This window comes from Cygnus atratus, chromosome 2 (genome assembly GCF_013377495.2).
Source record: "Cygnus atratus isolate AKBS03 ecotype Queensland, Australia chromosome 2, CAtr_DNAZoo_HiC_assembly, whole genome shotgun sequence".
Lineage (NCBI taxonomy): Eukaryota > Metazoa > Chordata > Aves > Anseriformes > Anatidae > Cygnus > Cygnus atratus.
This window is the reverse complement of record NC_066363.1, coordinates 85,562,035-85,583,885: the sequence shown is the minus strand read 5'-3', so window position 1 is coordinate 85,583,885 and position 21,851 is coordinate 85,562,035. Positions and strand designations below refer to the sequence as shown.

At 37.4% G+C, this 21,851-nt stretch overlaps 1 protein-coding gene across 4 annotated transcripts in view; it reads left to right on the top strand.

Moving 5' to 3' along the window:
• ADCY2 (adenylate cyclase 2) overlaps positions 1 to 21,851 on the top strand; it is a 216,387-nt gene that overhangs the window by 159,012 nt on the left and 35,524 nt on the right. For all 4 annotated transcript variants that reach the window (XM_035552763.2, XM_035552764.2, XM_035552766.2 and 1 more), the window contains exons 15-17: positions 1,174 to 1,258; positions 9,891 to 10,028; positions 18,705 to 18,824. In XM_035552763.2, coding sequence (XP_035408656.1) covers positions 1,174 to 1,258; positions 9,891 to 10,028; positions 18,705 to 18,824 — 343 coding nt within the window. The remainder of the gene's footprint in view (positions 1 to 1,173; positions 1,259 to 9,890; positions 10,029 to 18,704; positions 18,825 to 21,851) is intronic.

The window sequence follows — 21,851 nt, the reverse complement described above, 5'->3', positions numbered from 1 at the left end:
GTTCTTTTCCTTGAACAACCCAGTTGATCTAGAGCTTCTCATCTCCTCTTGGCATGCATTAAATGTAATTAGGTCCGACTGCATCTTTCCCTAGGCAGCCATGCTAAGTAGCTCTCATATAGTTCCTGGTGGAGCACTTACGCTCTGCTGTGGTATTCATATAGAGAGATTGCCACATCTGCAGCATGCACGCATGCACAGATTGTTTCTGCATCCCTTTTTCTGTTTACTGAGTCCTGGCACTATTTTGGCTAGATGCTGTTTTGGCTAGACTTTTCTGTTTATAGTATATAAGAAAAGAATTATTTAGAATGCTGAGAAAGGATGATTTCAGGAAGCATGTAGATTATTCAGTTGTTTTATTTGATTGTGATTTATTATTATTATTATTTTAAATCTGTTCTTTTTTCTTTTCTTCATGGTGTTTAGTCTTCCTTCCTATCATGCTGCCTGTCCTCTGATACTTCAGAATTGACTGGCCAGCCAGTCAAATTTGATACAAAATGGAGTTCTCAGAGGTGTTAAATTTCTACCCATTCATGAAATTAGGGACCTTGCTGACAGAGAGACTGCAGTATCACAGATAAGACAAATGCCACAGGTTCTAGCTACAAGACACTGAAAACTGGACATCATTGCTCCCTGCCATTGCTTTTCCTACCTTTAAGGGAAAGGTACACTACCACGACAAAATTATTTTATAAATCTAGCAGGCTCTTATTGTTATGAAATCAACAACAAAAAATGCAGCAGTAAGGTTCTTAAACAGAGCCTTTTAAAAGCAAACAAATAAAAAACAACCTTTGTGCTGTTAATGCACTCTGCCATTTAAATTATTTGTATGAAAATTAGTATCTAGCTATGATAATAATTTTGCAAAGTTAGAGATAACACCAAAACAAGTATTCCTTGAGGAAAAAATAAAAATAAAAACAAAACAAAACTCAGTGGTGTTTTGACAGCTCTTTTTTTACATGTGTGGGATCAAAAATGGCAGGAAAAAGGCCTGTCATTCTAGTAAGAATTGAAATTGTTTTTCTTTGGTTTTCATATTTGAAAATTGCAACTTGTGCATGCTATTTTTTTGTATCATTATCTGCATTATAAACAAAGAAAGGTCATGCTACAAATGTGTAACCAAGAAATTAATACGTGTTTTCTTATTTCTTGTAGAACATCTATTCTTGGAATTTCATTTGGGGCTGCATTTCTCTTGCTTTCCTTCATTTTGTTTATCTGCTTTGCTGGACAGCTTTTGGTAGGTATTGAAGGAAAACTAATCCAGTAGTTTGTAGCTTCTTTTAAATGACATCTCCAGATTTTCCCAAGTCACTCTGCCTTTATAGAATACCAATTTATTGAGAAAGACTTGCACCCTCATGTCTCTAAGGACATTGTTTTGTCCATGCTAGCTTACTGTAAAATGTACTCATTTATTTGAAAAACAGAAAATGCCGGTGCAGTAGTTATCTTTTCTCCCCATGATGTTGAATCTTCTGGAAGGTCTACGTTATCATTTTATTGGTTTCCTTTTCGAAATTTTTTTGCTATTGTGCTTGCAGGAGCTGACCTGTCTTTTAAATGCTTTAATTTTGGGGACTGCATTATTTGTTTATTTTAAAGTATTGCAGTATTGTATTTTCTGAGCTTAGAGAGTATTTCACAGTAATGATTTAATCTGATTTATAGGATTTTTGTAGTAAAATACTGATTTTGCTCTTGAGTGATACAGGTGTTATTTTAATGCCTATTAGTGAACCATATAGCGAGCATATTAAAATGCTTAGTTTGAGAATTCAAGATTTGGCGTATAATCGAGAATAAATCTATTTGTATACTTGTTTATAAAGTGTTCCATAATTACGCACTGTTTGCTTATTTTTTTTAAGGTCAGTTTATCTCTTACTTGCAACTATTCTTACTGTGTCATGTAAATGACTTACTACATCACAACAGAAAACCTTTCTGCTTTTTTCCATTTTTTTAACCTTTTGAAACAGAGCACTGAATTATTTCCACAAACCTCAGACAAATGAGTCAAAATGAAATACAGTTTCTATTTTGTATCCAGCTATTGACTGCAGTTAAATAGCAGTATACTAAACTGATGTACTGAGCCTTAAATTAGAAATGTTACACGGTTTTAGAGCCCGGAGGAGAGCAATCTTGGAGGTGATCTGTCTAAATACCTGATGGTGGTAGTGTCCACTGGCAGGGCAAGAGGCAATGTGCACAAATTAAAACACACCTGAACACAAGAGGAAACTTTCTTATGGTGAGGGTTGTCAAACACTGGAAAGCAAAAGTCTTGTGCCATTGGTTTTGTCATTGTGATCCATGTTACCAGAGGCAGTAAAATGAAAGATTCAGCTTTCCACCCTCCAGGTAACTAAAGGGATATGCGTTGCTGCTATCTGTAAACGCTCTGGTGCAGCTAATCCCCAGTTCTTCTTCACCATCTTTGCATTTTTCACAAGTTCCCATGGATAAAGCTGAGGGGAAGAACTTTTATATAAAAGCAAACATGTACGTGGGAAAGACAATTATGTCACCATGTAGTAAAATAGTAATGAAAGGTGGCCTGGCAGGTGAAGCAAGAAACAGAGGATGCAGGATTTTATAATTTCTTCCTCTTCCCCTTGTGAGGCTTGTAATTAACCAAGAAATGTTTTTTTAAAAAAATGTAATTAATCTGCATTTCAGTTGTCTTTCCTATAAGGTAGGGATAGCGCCACTGCTCAGGAATTATTCTGAGGTATAAATGCATCAGTATTTTTAAACATTTTTAAATCCTTGGAGTGAGGTCCTAGAGGTATTGTTATTACTTAATAGCAAAAGTTAGCAATCAAGCATGACATTACATGAAAACTATTTGTTATTGACATAACAGGAAAATGATGGAGTCAAGAATAATGCTGTGGAATAATGAAATGGGGAAAAAAATCCTTCATGGGAAAGCCAGTCTTTTTTGTATAGGATGAAAAGGTGTCTGTGAACGGGTATCATGGAGTATTGAGATGTAAACTCTCCTGGAGAGTTGATCAATTAATGTAGCATAGGAGGAATGCAAACATATTTTTTCTGCTATTAAATAGATGGCTAAGCAGATTTACCAATTCAGAGTTGAGGATTCCTGCCACTTGAATAATATCTAGCACTTACTTTCAATGCTTTTTTTCCTTATGTCTCATATACTTCTCAGAAATTGAGACCTATTGCATTCGTGTTGACTTGTAAGATGCTATGTTGTAACCTAAATACCTTGAAGAGAAGCTATTTATGTCTTTATGAGTTCAGCTGCTCTAATGCAGAAGCTATGCTAAGAAGCCTTTCAGCGAGTAAGCTATGACCATAGTTGCTGCACTGTCTTTCCTTCGCTAGCATGGACAGAGCTCTGTAAGGTGATGGATGAGAAGCAGAAACTACTGACAGAAGAGTTAGTAGGTTTATCTTTCCTCTCCTCTTTGTGAGATCTCTTCTTTCGTAGCAAAATCCAAGTATTGTTTTGCAGCTTTAACCTCAGTCTCATCCTATATTATGTTTCAGTACCATTTCCATTGCAGTATCTGACCCACAATTGTAAATGCTTTCTTTCTAGAAGGAAAAGCATGACATTGCCAAGCCAACAAGTATAAATATCTGGGCTTCAGCATTCTACTGTCAGTGTTTAGAGAATCAAACTTTATCGTCCTAATCCTGACTTGTTTTTCTTTTTTTTCTTCTTTTTTCTTTTTTTCCAGTTTGAGTTTTTCACATATCTTTTTCTTAAGGGGTACATTTTGGATTCCCTTCCAGAAAGCATAATCTAAATGTAGATGTGTTTTTGTGTATACACACCTGCACATAATTACAGTTTAGAATTGCCAAATGTATCTCTTTTTAAAATGCACAAAAAAAGAACAGAGTTTTCTGGTCCTGACTGACTGTAACAAATGAACTGTGATGGTATAGCCCCAGCAAAGGGTCAGGCAGCCACCCAGCTGCTTGCTCATTCTACCTTCTCAGTGGGATGGGGGAGAAAATAGGATAAAACAGCTTGTGTATCAAGATAAAGGTAGGGAGATATTTTACCAATTACTGTTCTCAACAAAACAGTATTGACTTGGGGAAAATGAGTTTAATTTATTGCTAAATAAATTAAAAAAAAAAGTAGTAAGAAACAATGACAGATGATAAAGCCACACTTTTCCTCCCCCCTCCCAAAACCTCACCTTCATTCCATACTCCTCTACTCTAGAATCACTGAGTGGTTTGGGTTGGAAGGGACCTTAAAGATCACCCAGTTCAAACCCCCCTGCCATAGGCAGGGACACCTCCTGCCAGACCAGGTTGCTCAAAGCCTCATCCAGCCTGGTCTTGAACACCTCCAGGGATGGGGCATCCACAGCTTCTCTTGAACTTGCAGCAGTAGTCAAATATTTTTATGGCTGTTGAAAGATTTGTAGAGTGGGACCTGTAGTGCTGGCAAGACCAGCAAAATCTGAGTTCATGTTGGGACATCTGGCTGTCACTATGTTATACACTTGTCTCAATACTTTGACACTTCACCCTCTCAGTCTCTATGGATCGTGAATGACTGTCATCACTGCAGAGTAAGGCATGCAAAAATCAACTTTGAACAAGCTCGTCTGTTTGATTTTAATTTCGTAGGTAAATGAAAAAAAAAATCCACCCTGTAATGCTAAAATTACTATTTAAATTAAATTCTTCCAGAATTTAATTACAATATTATAAGAAGAGATTTTTGCTCAGTCTTTCACTTTGAGTTTATTATTAGTTGATTTTACTGTTCAGCAGCACTGCAGCACAGTCCAGCTCAGTCTGTTATGGAGTGATAATATCGGTGATTAAATAAGAATAGAAATGTTCCCATCAAACAGTGTGGTACAGTGGTAGCACAAATAACAAGGTTACAGAACTGCAGATCATGTCTTTTATACATACAAGCCAGTATCGATCTTGGGAAAACTGACTGAGTGCTGCAAGGTCTGAGAATTCTCACAGAAACTGTTTGTCCATAGATGTTAAAACTTCATAAATGCTAGCTAAAATTGGCATAAGTCCTGAAACATGAAATGGATTTGTACCTTTTACATTATAATTACTTCTTTGTCCCTATGCATCTTCTTTTTTTTTCCTTTTTTTTTTTTGGGGGGGGGGGGGGGGGGGGGATATGATCACCATATTCAGAGTTAAATCTTAAGTTAAATCTTAAGATTGTTAGTATCTTTAGTCTTAAAGACCCTTTTTGGCATATATTTTCATAGTTAAAATGTAGGATATTCTTTTTTTAATATTTTTGAATGTTTGCTTTCCATTTTCCTTGAGAGGCTGCCTTTCCAAATTCTATAGATAGAGGACAGTGACTGTACTTTAGCTCATAAGTGTACTGTGTCTCTTCTCCTTGAAGTATAGAAAAGTCGAGTTCAAAGAGTGAGTGCAAAATGCATGAGACCTAGTAACTGTTTAATGTGTTTTACCTCCTGATGTGAATGCAGGGAAGCAGAGACCTCATTACCTGAATGATGTATTGGAAAATGTAATTCAATCCATTGGAGAAATGCACAAAGGAAGTAAGGCAAAGATCTCTGTGGTAGCTGATATAGCCCTGCCAAATAGCTAGTTAGTTTCAGGCAGATGCTCTTTGTGTAATGGTTCAAGTACTTCCTCAAAAAATTGTTTGTATTACTTGCATTCGCTTAATTGGTACCACATAATCTTTCTGCTAGTTATTTTCTGTTAATGTGGAATGGCTTTTTGTTACATACATTTATATCCTGCAAAACTATTTACCTACTTCATCTGACAAGGGAGAACATCTGAACATGTTTATAATCTCTCTTAAATGTGCCATTGGACCATAGAATTAGCATAACGCAATGCCAATAAAACATCGGAAAATAATTGGCTCCACAATTAATAAAAATGATCTGATTTGAGGTCACAAGAGCATTTAACAAAGTGCAACCAGTATGTGAGCAGCACTGTCTCTGCTAGAAGAGAGCATGTTGTTTATTGGCTGCATTACACCACACCCCTGTATAAAGAGTAATACAAAATCTTTAGTTTCTGTATTTTACTCTAAAGCAATTGGCCCTGGTACTTAACAGTCAGAGAGACTGTGTACGCTCAAGATATTTAGAAGATTATTCCTGTCTGCAAGGACAGGAATATCAGCCCAAGCACTACCTGGAAATTATTTTCTCAACCTGGAACCTTACCTCTGAAGTGAATGTTTCTCTTACGCAGATAGAAATGAAAGATCGAGGCCCTTAAGTTCCACTATTCAATAGTTAAGTCTTTGCTTGTAAATTAAGATTAAAGACTATGATGGGGGAAGGCAGGGAAAACCCAGAGAGGCACTTTGGCAGCTACAGCAGAATCCATGAAAGAGAGTCACCAAACCTAGAAGTCATTTTGATGAATCTCTAGCACAGGCACTGCAATGGCAAATCCATCATCATTAAGTAAGGTACTATGTTCAGACTTCTCTGGGAAATATCCTAGCCAGCAAACTGGAGAGGTTGAACTGAGTCACATCCCATCCTTTTGATGATAGATGGGCCCCTGGTGTGATGCTAAGAGGGAAGGATGGGACTTGATTTGCTACAATCCTTCACGGTTCCAGGATTATGTGATTCAAGGACCATACATTCCCACTGCCTCTTTATTAGCGTTGAAGTTTGTACCAGTTACCTGTACTTGGTATGAGCAGTACATGCACAGAGAGCTAAATGCTGGAGGGCCTGGTTCCACGCTGACAGTGGGATGCTGTCATTGACAGCCTGGTGCTTGCCTCCAGTGCTCCATGACCCCAAAGCTCCACCTGGAGGGAACCTGCTTTGGGCATACCCATGGTGTCCATCAGTGCTCACTGGAAGTCTCCCAAACATGAGTGGAAGACACCACACCAAAGAAGAACCATTTGTGCACCCTAAATCGCTAATGTAGATGTACCCTGTGTCTCCAGGAATGCAAGTGCTGTGGAGCCATGGAGAGCATTTCTGAGCCTTGTTGTAAGAACTTCAGGGTTTCCACTCACTGTCCTAAAGGATATTTCTACTTTTCGACTGTGTAGGGATGGGTTAATAAGCAAATACTCCAGGTAGTAGAATGTACCATTCAGAACTCCTTCCTCTACCTCAGTGCCCTGGGCACTGTATTTAAAAAGTTGTTCAGGTTTGTTCTTTCTCCAAAGCCAGTGGCTCTTTAAATATTTCATATGAAGTAAAAAAGCTTTGACAGGAGAGATTGAAAATGTCTTACCTTGAAATAGCATATAGTACAGTGACTCTATACATTTCTGAATGAGAAAAATATCACAGGAAGTACCAGCACTGAACTCTGAGTGCCTAAAGGCATATTTATATGGCTCAATGCAGTTCTTTCCTTTGAATGTGATAGTTGAATTGAAGCTCACAGCCATTTTAGTGTGACCCTTTGTGAAGGATAATAAACACTCCAAAGTATGGTGAAATTAAAAGTACAAAACTGACTTTATTGTTTGCTGTTAGCACTTTGTGCAGGATTCTAGCTTTAGTTAAACGAGTTGTATACAATATTTCGTAGGATTCTAAATGCCTGGCTTAGATTTAAAGGTTCCACCACAGAGTTCAAAAGTTTGGTGTTACAGTATTCATTTTAAAAGTCTTTTAGTTCTTTTAATCAGCAGTAGGACCATTAAAAAGTACTTAAAGTATAAGCTTGTGTCTCTGTCAAAAATCACCCCTCTCCACTTTTAGATTAGTGTATTCACTCTTAACCAGTCAGTCAGTTCCTTGGATTTGAACTTTGGTCTCTTCTTCCAAGTCTGAGTGAAAACAATTCTGTGAAAAAAAAAAAAATCTGAATTCTGAGGCTTTTCGTTTCTCTTGATTTCATTCTTTGCAACATCAGTGTTAGTAAAATAATCAGGTGTATTTGAATGCAGAATGAAAAGAACAATAATAGAACTACAGAAAATATGATTCACTGGCTTTCTGTAAATAAAGGTCTTCAGTCAAATGTTCTAACCTCTGCTAGCATGTGAAGGAGAAGTGTGACAGCTCCTGCGACACTGTCTTTCATCTACGACACAGCTGTCACAATTAATTCTTGCACCAATTCCTTGCTCTCACTCAGAAAGACGGCATTCATTTTATTAAATGCTGAAGTAGGTTTTTGTGTGTGGAAAGACAACACAGGATACATTTTAATTAGTTGAATATTCAAAATAAGTTATTAGTCACTATCATGCTGAGCTGTCATATCAGATTTAACATGTTCAGATGAAAAGGTAATACATTAGTCACCTTTCATACTACAAATACCTATTATTTCTAGTTCATAAATGATAAACACTGAACCATATTCTGCCAGCTCCACTTAGAATAAACAGAGCAGCTAATGCTACTGGGATATGATGTTTTACCCTTCTCGCATGCTTTCTAGAAATAATTACTTTCTTCCTTTCATCTTATTCTCGATTTTCTTATGAAATATGAAAATGAGACATAATATTTACAAAAAGTGTTTGATGTGAGGGCAGAATCAGTAAAACAAACCTGCATAGATCTGACAGTGCTATTAGGAACCTAAATTTAACGATCACCCCCCCATTCCAGTTCTGCTACCAGGAGTTGTTCCCTAAATTTTCTGCAGCACTGAATCGTAGCAGTGGTATGCTGTATGGGCTGGATTTAGATCGCTCAAATTGTGAAATAAAGTTCAGCAAATCTGTTAACTCATACACAAAATCAATAGTATTTTCTTTCTTTTTTTCCAAGAAATTTCTTCTCAAAAATTTAAAATTTTCATTGTGAACCAAGTTTTCGTCATAGATTTTCCTTTCACTAGCTTCACTGGTTTAACCTATGTAGGCTGCTCTCTCTGCTATTCCAGAGACCTGTCAACTACGTAACAAACCAGGTGGGCACACAGATGTACCAAACACACAGTGGTACTTCCCCTGCAGAACTCAGGGCTCTGCACTGAGCAGCCTGTCAGGAAATGTTTCACTGAGTTCTTTTGCTGTGTTTCTGTTTTACAGGTGGAAATAACTATCTACAACTTCATTTTTGAGTTGCAATCTAACAGCACTCACATTTTTCTTCAGGTCAGATGCAGCAATATGTGTAATTTTAGCAATAGCAGCTAGAAGAATGGAATCTCTCGATTGACTAATCATACTGGCTGAATGATATATCGTTACCTGAAATACTTTATTTTTCTCCAGAACTTTTCTTAGGAATAAACTTGCCCAGTGAACATAAAAATCTTTTTTCTTTTTTTAACGGAAGCAGAAAAATAGCTTTTTAAAGAAATGTACAAAATCAGTCCAATTCATTCCTCATTGCTTAAAATACATTAACAAATTTGAGCAATATTGATCAAAAGTCTTGTAAACCAAAGAAATTTAGAATTATTACATGAAATTTTGGTACAGAAGTTACAGAAGTCTGTTCAAAAGTGTACAGGTATATGGCAAGCAGTTAAGCAGTCCTTGGCAATAAATGCAATTCTCAGCATAGCTAAGTAATCTCTGCAATTCTATGCTGTAAATTTTTCAAAGATTACTTTTAGCTGTTAGAAGCATTGATGTTAAAGTAGGAAAGAATGAGAAGTCTCCATCATTTGATAGCTGTCTGGGGAGTAGGAGGGAATTCTTTTGAAAATACTGTCTGTTTGTGGCACAAACTTTTGTATTCAGTGAAAGAATTACTGGGTGAAGTCCATCCTATGTGAACTGTGAACATGAGTGTGCTTGTGGATGATAGTCAGGGTTTGCTGTCTTCCACTAGAAAGATTAATGCTGCCTACATTCTTGAACCTTTGTAATTCTACCCTTGTTTATAGTAATTAAATATACTAAAACTATATTTGTTTTCTCTTTTTAAACCTGTTGCACTTAGCAATGTAGCAAGAAAGCATCAGCTTCACTGTTGTGGATCCTGAAATCATCTGGAATAATTGCAAACCGTCCTTGGCCACGGATCACTCTTACATTGACAACCACTGCAATAATATTAACTATGGCTGTGTTCAACATGGTAAGCGAAAAAAGAGTATTTTTTTTTCAAGATCTTTTTTGTTGTTTTAGTATCTGTTTAGATAATATTTCAGATTTATGTCCCATATCCTAGATGATAATAATTACCAGAGACAGAAATGTAAAGCAGAGCAACAGAAAACATGCTATATAATGAGAACCTCTTTCTGCACAAGAGCTGAGTTTATTAAAGAAAAATGTAGTTTAGAAAGAATAAAAGGTAGTTAAATCCTGGGTTTTAATTGTTTCAATTTCCTTGCTCATCTGTCCATTGCTTAGAAAAACAGAGTAGCGCTCAAAGGATGTAGTATCTCCTCACAGGATGCATGGAAGACTTTGTGCAAAAGAAACCAAGTTTTATTCTGGTTTGTGATGCTCCTCATGCTGTTCACAAAATCATCATAATATATACATTATTGAATTTCATGTGTTTGTCTTTTTATTTGAAAAAGTTAAAAAATCAAAGCTACATCAAAGCTTCAAAAGTACTGGACTGAAATTTTGTTAGAAATTACCTCTACTCTAGTTTTTTCTACTTGTGCTTTACTTTTCTCTCATAATAGGGAAAATCCATGTTATTCTATTATCCTTTTGTAACTATAACAAATCTGAAGTAAATCTGCCATTAGTCTGCATAGAGCTAGAATCTTAATGACCTTGTTTGTTCTGAAGTATGTGTTGTTAAATGGCATGAGCAGTATATGGGATCAGAAAACTTTGTTTTGCCCTGTGGGCTGAACCTAATGCTATTCATACAGAATCAGGAAATTGTTCCAGCTCAGTTTTACATCTGCAAAATGGGAACTGTAATATTTATTTTGGTAATGTTTTCAAACATTACAAACATCAGTGCATAGGTATTAGCCACATTTCAAGTCAATGAGATTTGCACTTCAGTGCTTTTGAAATTGCAACTCTAGCACTTCCTTGAGTTCCTGGTACTTTTTGTTACTTGAAGTTCATAAAGAACTTCAAGATTGATAATACGTACACTTTCCTTTTTTTTTCCCGTAACATTTCAGGGGACCCTTAGTCAATCATTTGTTACAGTAAGTACTAAACCTGTCAGAATGATGTAATGATGTATTGTGGGCTTTTAAATGCGGACACTTGACATTTGTGGTAGAGCCTTATCTCAGTTCTTTTCTATTAAGCGATCCTAATCTTGGTTTTGTTGGTTTTCTTTTCAGGAGATATTTTTCTTTCTTTCTCATCCATTTTTAAGGAGAGGAGATAGACTCAAAAACAATTCTGTGTTTAGGAATTTAAAATTCAGCTAATTGAATTTTATATATGAGGTTCATAGAGCAAGACACAAGCGGTGACTGGAAAATGAGAAATTAGGCTCAATTTCAACAGTGAAGACAGTTAGCAATGGGAGAAATTTGTTCAGAAAAAATATTGATTCTCCATCGCTTCTTGTCCTCAGCTCAAGACTATATGCCTTTATGAAAGATAAAGTTTAAACAAGGAAATGTTAACTGGGAATGCTACAGGACAAAACATAGAGATGGAGTGGCTTGTAAAATGGAGGTCAGATTAGACAGTTTCTCCTATTTTGAACTAAATTAAATAAATGTATACAAAGAAATTCAATAACCTACTTGGTACTAAACTATATTTTGAGTTAGAGGTCATGCAAGCATATGGTTATTTTAAAATTTAAAAAAGTTAAAAAGTGTAAAAGAAGATATAGTCAGCAACTGTTTTTTCCTTAGACTGAAGTTCTACTATTGTGTACAGTTGACTGAAAATTTGGCCTTCAACTAGTAAAAGATAGGTTAGCAAAAAAGCAGTTGTTCACTACATCATTTTTAGGAAAACGTTCTTAATTTTATTGGTTCAAGTCCATTTTTATGTGGACTGAATGTTACAGTGAAACTTAATATGCTGTATTTTAGTCTTTGTGTTGTATCAGTAATGACTGCAGTATTACAAATAATCATGTTCCATGGTATTCATGAGATGATAATTTTAAGTACAATTCCCACCTTGAAACTAAACCTTAATAGTTTGACTAGCAAAAATGACTTTAAATGTGATTGTGAAATTTGCATTTCCTTAATATTAATAGAAAATTGTGGGAGAGACTCTGAAGTATCATTATTATATCTCCAAGCAACATGTACTTAATAGCAGAGTCCATTAACTGCATTTATTTCCATGAACTCTTTCAGTAGGAAAAGGCAAAATGTAGCCATTAAGATTTAATGGAGATAAAAAGTGTCTAACCATCCCACACCTAATAAATCATAATTAAGACCAAAATGTCAAATAAAACTCAATCTTTATGGTCAAGAGACATTAGAATAGAGTAGGGGTGCAATTTGATTTCAGATGAGCTGTTTTAGCAGACATCCAAATGTAGTCTTAAGGGGGTATATAGTCATGATCAGTGGAGTGAAGTTAAAAAACAGCTAATGTGACACGAAGTATTGAGTACCTCTTAGCTACAGGCAGAGGATGACTAATGCTGCTTCCATTGAGCGTTAGATTTGGTGCCATATATAAAATAGAACAGTAATCAATGGGTGAGGATGACTCTGTTTGCAATGTTGACCTGCATTACAGAGAACATGAGGAAATATATTGCAGGGAACAATCCAGACATCGCAGAGCAACAGCAGGACTGTGCGACTTCAGTGGGTCGATTTGTGGAAGCTGAATGCATGGCTGTAGACGATACATCAAATGATTGTGCCTCATCACACTCTGCCGTTTGTGTGATCTCGGGGAATGTGGCTTGCTGAAAGAGCCATGGAAGAGCATTTTGTTTCAGTGACTTCTGCAGCAAATGCATGAATGATTCGTGGCACAGCAACAGAATCTCAGGGCTATACTGTCCCCTAACTATGAGATTGAAGAGTCAGGATGTTACTTGCTTTTCTGTCCTTCATCCAGTAAATTTTGAACTACTGGAGTATTTTGTCTTAAAAAAAACAGGTCTTTAGAAATACAAGATCGACGGTTTGAGTATTTTTGCTCCATTGTTTAATGTATGTCTGTAAGCACGGGAGCAAGCATTGGCCGCATATTGTTTTCCCTCTACTCATGGCTGTGTTTTAACAATGACAGATAATTGAACAAATTCGCTTCTATGCTCATAGTAAAAAGTTGGTTTCGTTAATACACCTTCCTTTTAGTGTAGCTAACTCTGTTAATACAGTTGCTGATCTTGCTCAGTGCTATATTTTAAATAAGCAAGGTCTTCTGGCAGATGCATTCTGATTACATGTCCCTCCAGTGCCTAACACATTGGAGACCTTATTTTGGAGGGTGCCTAATGTATTTCTTTAAAGAATAAATGGACATGGCCTAGAGCTTGACCTGACCTGTAGGGAGAAAAAGTAATGCCCAGCTGGAGTTGTCATTTAAGTGGTACATGCAGGGCTCCACCACAAAGCCATTCCACATTATAGGAAGAATTCAAGAACTTTTAAAAAATCGGTATCAGTCTAGGCACAGTGGACTAGCAGAGATACAGCAGTTCTGATGTCTTGCAACTGTGTGGGGAGAGACAGAGGCATGTTGTTACACAGTCATTCGCTCCACAGATGAACTGACATAAAGAGAAAACACCACACCTGATGGTATCTGAGTCTGTAAAGGCCCAGCAGGCTCCTTGCCTCTCTTATGGAATGCTCCTGGGACCTTTGAAGAAGGCAGTTGCTTGCAAGTGCCTCTATATGGAGGCTGGGACCTGAATACACAGATACTTAAATAGGTATGCCTTCTTTTCTTGACACGAGCTTTTTATGAAATGAAATGAAATTATGGAACAACTGCATTAAGTAATTAGCATTCCAGACTCTCCTAAAGCTCCTGCTTATAAGTTCATGAAGAAGAGGAATGCTACCAGAATTTGTGATTCTCCACATTATTCTTTTGCCATTCCTGTGGGGACCTGGGGACTCAGCTGTTGGACCAACTGACATTTTCAAATGAAGTGGCGATACATGTTTTGAGCAGAAAGTTCTCTCAAGCCGCATGGATATTTGTAGAGTTGGCAGAAAAAGAAGAAATGAACAAGAGAAGTCCTGCAGGTTTGCCTCAGAGCTTCAAACAAAAGAATGATGCTGCATCATTGCTTCATTGTTTTGTTTTAAGGAAAACACAAATCCTCTAGTTCAACCAGTAATACCAGGCATGAACGCTTCTGCCATACTTTAAAAGTATACTCTTCTCACTATATCTTTTGCTGAACAAGAGAATAGACATGGACTTTCTTTACAACAGTATTATAAAAGCTGTAGACCATTGTTGAGAAAATTGCATAGCTCTTCTGTAATGGCAGAAAATTAATTTAAAATAGAGCTGTATATTCATATGAGGCGAGGACTTAGTGGGGAGAGAGAGGGAGAGTGACAAAGATCTTTTTATACTTTTCTTTATAGTTTTCACATGTCCATTTCCAGTGTAATTTTGTTTAATAAAGAACAGAAAATAGTGATGGGGTCAAATTAAACTTAAGCTGTAAATTTAGATGTGCTGTCTCAGACCTTTGTTTTTTTGCTGCTTAAGTGTTTCAGTTGATTAAGCACATCTCTGCTCTGGAACTGCTGATCCTGGAGCAGCTCCTTCATGCACAGCTTACCTTTGTTCTGTGTGGTTTCTTGCTGGCGTGGAAAACCACATTTCTTAGAGTTCTGATTTGCACAGAAACTGATTGTAGCATTTGTGCTCACAGATGGATGCTGCATGACATCATGCGACTGCAGGTTTGTGACAACAGTTGGACTAACTGTGGTAGATACTCAGATCAATTAATTTTGCAAGTTCTTCACCATATGATTCAGTAGGTCAATGGAGGACTCTTTCCCACCTCTCTCCCTCCTGCCCACCTGTCACAGGGCTAACCCATTCACGTAGTAACTCTTAAAAGTTTACACATGTTACTTTTTATTCCATAATTGTTTAATTTAGAGTGTGTTTTGATTAGTGCACTTTAATACTAAATTCTGCCACCTTTCCTTCTTCTTAATAGGATGCTATTTTATGCACCTTAACCTGGAAATCAGTAAGTCCACTTGCTTAGTAAGGTGAGATACAACCCATTCAACTTGGCCATGTTTACAGGTTATCAGACCACATTCGTTGGGAAGTCTTGGTTCTGGTGCCTTGTGGATTATGCAGAAATGTTTAAAGTACCTTGGTGAAAAAGTTGACTTTGTTTTTAGTAAGAAGATGAATGTGTTAATCTTGTGCAGATTCCTGGTCAGATAACAAGAGAGATGCACTAACATGCTTATCCTGTGATCAGGGGAGGATCTTTTACCACATGGTTCCTATTGAAAGACATAGCAGCACAGCAGGTATTTTCATCACGTGAGACAAAAAATTCACAACTGAAGATTGAAGATTATACAAACACAAGAGAAGAAAAAGCTGCTAGAATATATGAAGTTAAAATGAGAATTTAATGGTAGTGTGCTCAGATGTTCCCTGGCAAACACTTGTATCATAAAAAATATTGCTTTCATTTGAGTCATTTGAGTAGGTGTGACTGCTTAGTAGGACTGAGCTGTCTCTTACAAAAAAATACTATGTTGAAGAACAATATATATCTCCAAAGCGTGATAGCAGATGTAGGTAACTGATGAGAGACGAGAAAGACAAGTACAAACACATCATTCAGAAATAAGTGTTGTTTGGCTCATGGGAGAAGACAATGCTTTCATATCCTTTTTATTCCTCTCTATGCTTATTTATGTATTCATATATACACCACCTTTCATATCGCATTCTGTGTATACATTTATAGGTCAGAAATGCCCTGTACCAAAGCTCAAAACAATTAAATTGCCTTAATAGAAATCATTATATTTATATATATAATCACACACATTTATGTATATATAATATGATTATGTTGCAGATCCTCATGATGTGTAATCTTTTGCTCTGTGGGCATGCCTGGGACAGGATTCTGAAACTAAATGCAATTATTTCATGTTTGCAAAAAAAGTTAAATGCACTATTAGCAGGAGTCATTGTCCACCCTTGGCACGTTACCTGGGTAAGGGCACCTATTAAGATGAGGATGTCTGTGTAAATAGTTGGAGGTGAGGAAAGGGATTAAATACTTAGAGCAGTCTGTAGGACCTTTGCCCAAAACTGTTCATGTTAAAGAGGATGACCAGCATCAGCTGGGTTAAACAGTAACCACAGGGCTTCAGAAGGAATTTTGAACTAAAGAAGGAGTTAGGCTGAACACAAGTAGAGGAGAAGCGTGAGAATTCTTGGAGTGGAAACAGCAGCAATCAAAACCTGGTTTGACACCGCTAGAAGTCACCCTTCTTACCCACACCTCGGGTATGTCTGTATTCATGAACTTGTGGGGTACTTTGTCACCCTCATGCACATCAGTAGATTGTGGAGAGCAGCTACACGTAAAGCTGTAGCACCCACATCTCCCTACAGGAGGGGTTTGCATGTAGAGTGCCCCATGCTCCCATAAGAGCAAGTGTGCATTTAACCCACTCATCTTGTGAGAAGGGGTAGATGTGCATACAACTCCATGTGCTAGAGCTCCTTGGGATTAGTTAAAGAAGAACATTTCAGAATTTGTAGGTGTTTATTAACATTTTTTGTGTTTTGTCTGCCATATTACTGTTACTGTACCTGAATGAATAGTTCTCTACTGGTTAATTATGTGTAGTTACACATAAACAGACAGAGAAGCATGCTAGTGAAGGAAGATGACCTGAAAGCGTGACTGTACAGTTGAAGGTGAGCCCATTCTGCAAGGCACTCGGAGGGAGTGCCAGTTTCTTGTAAAGAAGACTTCATAACAGCTGGCATATCGATTACCTCCTCTGGTGCACAGCTGGTCCTGCATCTGTGGAAGGGGTGTTTCAGAGAGAAAGGTTTCCAACTCTTCTCAATAAGCACGACAAAACATAGCAAGGACTGCTGACTGCAGGTGGTGGCTTGGGAGGTTGGATGGTCTTTGAAAACAAAAAAAAAAGTCACCGCATGTAGTACAGGGCTGGCACATGTTGCCAAGGGAGATTGTGGAGTCTGTATCCTTGGAAGTTTTCAAGACTCGGCTATACAGAGCTGTGGCTGACTCAATCTGGTGTTAGTTAGTAAATCAATAACCATTTTGATGCAGAATGGATTAATCTGAGTGAATTGAGCAGTTTTCCTCTGGTACAGCAGGTAAACTGCAGAAGATGGGGATGGGGAAAGAATTCAGAGGTGGATTACAAAACAGCTATATGCAGAGAACAACAGGTGAGAGGGAGGCAACCCGTGAAGCTCTGCAATGGTCAGCCGGGTGTGGATTTTCATATACAGTGTATGAGAGTGACAGTGACGTTTGCTGATAGGATTAAGGTGGCAGGCAATGTCTGTGAAGGAAGGTCTGAGATTTTAGAAAGGAAGAAGTCGGCTGAAGAGTTGAGATAAAAGAACTAGGATGAAATTCAGTAGTACAGAGTGCAAGATTATGGTTGGTCCGACAGACTAGGAACAAGAAATTCTGATGTAAGTTGTAGGCTCATCAAATGGACATGCAGTAAGTTGAGTATTTTGATTAGTTATGTGAATTTAATGTCAACTCAACTGAATCACAATAACCATCCATGTGACCGCTCTTAAATCATGGTAAGTATAAATGAAATTTACTTGAGTGGAGGAGTACTACCTCATGTTTGCTGAGGATGATGTTAGTTTTTGTGATTATGTCAATGTAGATGTTTTTATCTACAATTTTTTATAGCGCTAAGCAAGGAATTTGTTTCTCTAGGATGTATGAAAACATATTTTCTGCAGAATTAGTGTTATTGCAGTACTCAAAATCTGGGAAGTGCGTTTGCAGTTTTGGTCACCCAGAAGGTTAAATTGAAAGAGGTATGTACAGATGGTGACTACCAGAACGATCAGGGGAATGAAGAGCATGTTTTCTTGGAAAAAAATGGAAAAGCATAGATTACTGAGCATAATGAAGGCTGAAATAAAGGAGCTATTTGGAAGCTAAAGGGTGAGATTAGTACAAGAACAAGGATGTAGGAATTGGTCATAAATAAAATGAAGATGTTAAACTTTGATTTGGTTTATGTGGTGAGGTTCAAAGCAGTTAAATTAGTGTTGTCAGAGAAATATAACTCATTGAGAGCTCACTTCAAGAGTACATCAAGGGGTACTGCATAATGGTGGTTACTTGTGAGATCAGCTTGCAGAATCTGATGCTTTAGGAGATACTGGTTTGTCCCATCTGTTTCAGTAAGACTTGTACCAATTTTGTTGTCATGATTATTATGACGATTAAACCTGTGTAAATCAACTTTAATAAAGACTTTTTATTCTTTATTTATTTCTTCCTATATTTAAATAGGAGGTTCAGCTGAGGTGAAACCAGAAATTATTCATATTGAATTTATTTTATCATTGTCTCTTTCATGTGTGAGCTTCTGATATATGAAGATAACATAACAAAGAGCTTTTTGTCTTTTATTCAAATGTGTCTTGTGGAGGTTAACAAAGTTGTTTTTGTCTGAAGCATGCAGGAACATGTAATCGAAGTGATGTCATTTTCCCTTTACTATTTCAATTTGCAGCAAAATACCAAAGTTAAATAATTACTGGCAAGGCTTTTTCCACTTCTCCATTCCTCTTCTCTATTTTGACCTTAACCAGCTGACAAGCTAATGGATTACATGTTGTTTCGTTCTAGTTTTTCCTGGATAATGCTGTGAAAGCTTTTCCACCAGTTCTTAATTCATCAAATACAACTTTTCCTAATTTGAGTAATCAGACACGGTGGTGTATACAAAACAACTGTTTTTTCCTACCGGTAAGTTCGTTTTAGATTTCTTTGTTTACAACCATTATTCTAAATTGAATGTCACTGGATCTGTTGGAAGTTAAATGCCAACCGCTTCTTAAGACTGCTTCAAAAGCTTGTTTTATTTTCAGTCACCTGCAACTGCCTTGAAAGGAAGTGGGAAGGTAGAGGTGATTAGTACTTCTGAAAACAGGTGTTTTAGTGAATGTCAGGTTAAAATTCAGGAAACAGCCTGATAAGAACTGTAGCTCAGTCATCCTAACCAAAAGGTGTCGTGAGATGTCATGAGAACACGCAGTGACTGTAAAACAGACTGTGCACTGAGCGAGGTCCAAATGCCTGTCAGTGAGAGAACAAGGTTGGCCTGGAGACATGTTTCACAAGCAACAGTGGTAGGCCTGAAAATACTCAGCATTTTCATTGTTCACCTGATGGTAAAATTGAAATCTCTGATCAGCAGATTTCTGTCATTATTGTGTATTTGATTAAGAGGCAGGGCTGGTGGGAGGAAATACAGCACTCATATACCACCACATAAACTGTGTAAAAAGATCTGAACTGATTTGAATAAGATGTCTTAGTGTGAACAAAAGCATGGTGACACATGCAAGAGGAGGGAGGACATTCCTACAAAAATGGGACCCGTTTCCTACAAAGTAACGATTCTTAGAAGGATTACAAAAGACCTGCAACTGAACATAACAAGTTACATACTGTGCCAAAATAGGTCAGCAGGCTTTGGATGAAAAAGTATGAGGCAGCAAGAGGAGAAGGGAAGTTATTTTGTCTCTATGTAGAACTGGTGGCATCAGTACCACGATGGTGTGTGCTGGTTTCCATATAGTTACAGAATCCCAGAATCACAGAATGGTTTGGGTTGGAAGGGATCTTAAAGATCACCCAGTTCCAAGCCCCCTGCTATGGACAGGGACACCTCCCACCAGACCAGGTTACATGAAATAACTATTAACTGTGTCAAGATAAACACTCCTAGACACACCCCAAAGCAAGATGTTAATCAGGTATAGAACTCTTCTGGAAAAAAATAAATAAATAAAATTGAGCTAACCGTAGCACTTGCAAACTTCCAGCATCTCTTTGATAACGTGACAGTAGAGCACAGGTTTCTATTTCTCATTTTCAAGTTAAGTAGACTAAACTTGGTACTGATATGCCTATGTTCCCTCTTGGTCCTGACATGAAGTTTTCCTTGCTGTCAAAGAGATGATGCAGTCCTTCTCCCAGACTCTATATATGGACATACTCATAAGCACTTAGAAATAAATTGTTCCTATGCATATTTATATTTGTGTTTTGTTTTGTTTAATTAGCCTGTTCTTGGGTCCCCTTTTTATCTTACTTGAAAGATAGTGTTTTCTTTGTTATTATTAAGTTCTCCAACAAGCATCTGGATGATACATTTTTCATGAACTGTATTTATTTTTAGATTCAACCTTAAAAAAATCTTAGTGTGACTTTTTCCTGTGTTTTCATCTTTAACTAAGATGCTTGTCAGCTCTTCCTATGACTAGCACATTTAGAACAATTAATGATTTATAAGTTTGAAACTATTAAAATGCATTCTTTTATCACAGAAACTTTGTCTTTGATAAATCGGCACAACAATTATTTTAAAATGTCATTTCTGATAATAATTAAAAGTTTAGATTGGCAAAAGTATTTTAAATTCTTTTTCCTTTGTTTTGTTGATTAAACAGCTCTCAAATGCAGATTGTTTTCATCCTAAGGCATTGTAGAGCTACTAAGTTCTAGCTTGAAAAAGCTGCAAACTCCTTCTGAGTTACTACTTTTTATCCTTAGAAAGTTTTCTAAAAACCTGAAAATAAAATTCTTCTCACTTTACTGAATGAGATATTGAATGCTTGTTTTCTTGAATTGGATATCAGCCCCTTTTATCTGTCTTACCTTTAGGCATTACTCACGTAGATAAACATTCTGTGATTTATAATAGTGGAGCTGACAGATCAATTGATGACATAATCTAAAATTAGTGAATAACAGATTTTTGAATTATTTCAGCCCCACTAGCATATAGTTCATTTGGAAGCAAAATTGATTTATTCTCTTCCTCCTCTACACCCTAAAACAACTTTTCTCAGAAAACCTGAACCTCCCCTGGCACAACTCGAGGCCATTCCCTCTAGTCCTATCACTAGTTACCTGTGAGAAGAGGTTGGCCCCCAGCTCCCCACACCTTCCTTTCAGGTGGTTGTAAAGAGCAATAAGGTCTCCCCTGAGCCTCTTCTTCTCCATACTAAACAACCCCAGCTCCCTCAGCCGCTCCTCACAGGACTTGTGTTCCAGGCCCTTCACCAGCTTCGTTGTCCTTCTCTGGACACGCTCCAGGGCCTCGATTTCCTTCTTGCAGTGAGGGGCCCAAAGTACTCGAGGTGCGGCCTCACCAGAGCTGAGTACAGGGGGACGATCACCTCCCTGGTCCTGCTGGCTACGCTATTCCTGGTACAAGCCAGGATGCCGTTGGCCTTCTTGGCCACCTGGGCACACTGCTGGCTCATGTTCAGGCGAGTGTCAACCAACACCCCCAGATCCTTTTCCTCTGAAGAGCTTTCCAGCCACTCTGCCCCAAGCCTGTGGCGTTGCATGGGGTTTGGTGCTTACTCCAGTCTTGCATTGCAATACACAATATCAGAGTCGGCGTACGTCTGTGCCACTGTTCTATCATCCAATCTACCCACATCTGAAATCTTGACTGAAATTTTCATTCTGGTCTATGTATTTTTATGGAACACTAAGAGGGACTTTATTCCATTTGGAATACTAAATTTCTTGGTCCTTGTTAAACTGTTTGAGACTGCCTTTTGTTTGCTTTTTTTCGATAGCAAAGTAGTTTCACGAGTTGGTTGCCATATAGAATATAAAACGTATGCTAGTACTTTTATAAAATGCTAAATTCTGAAAAAATAGTGTGACCTCCTGTGGAACACAACCATAGGAGAAATTTTATTTTTCTTGTTTCTGAAGAACAGTTCTTTCTATTTCTTACTTCAAGCATAT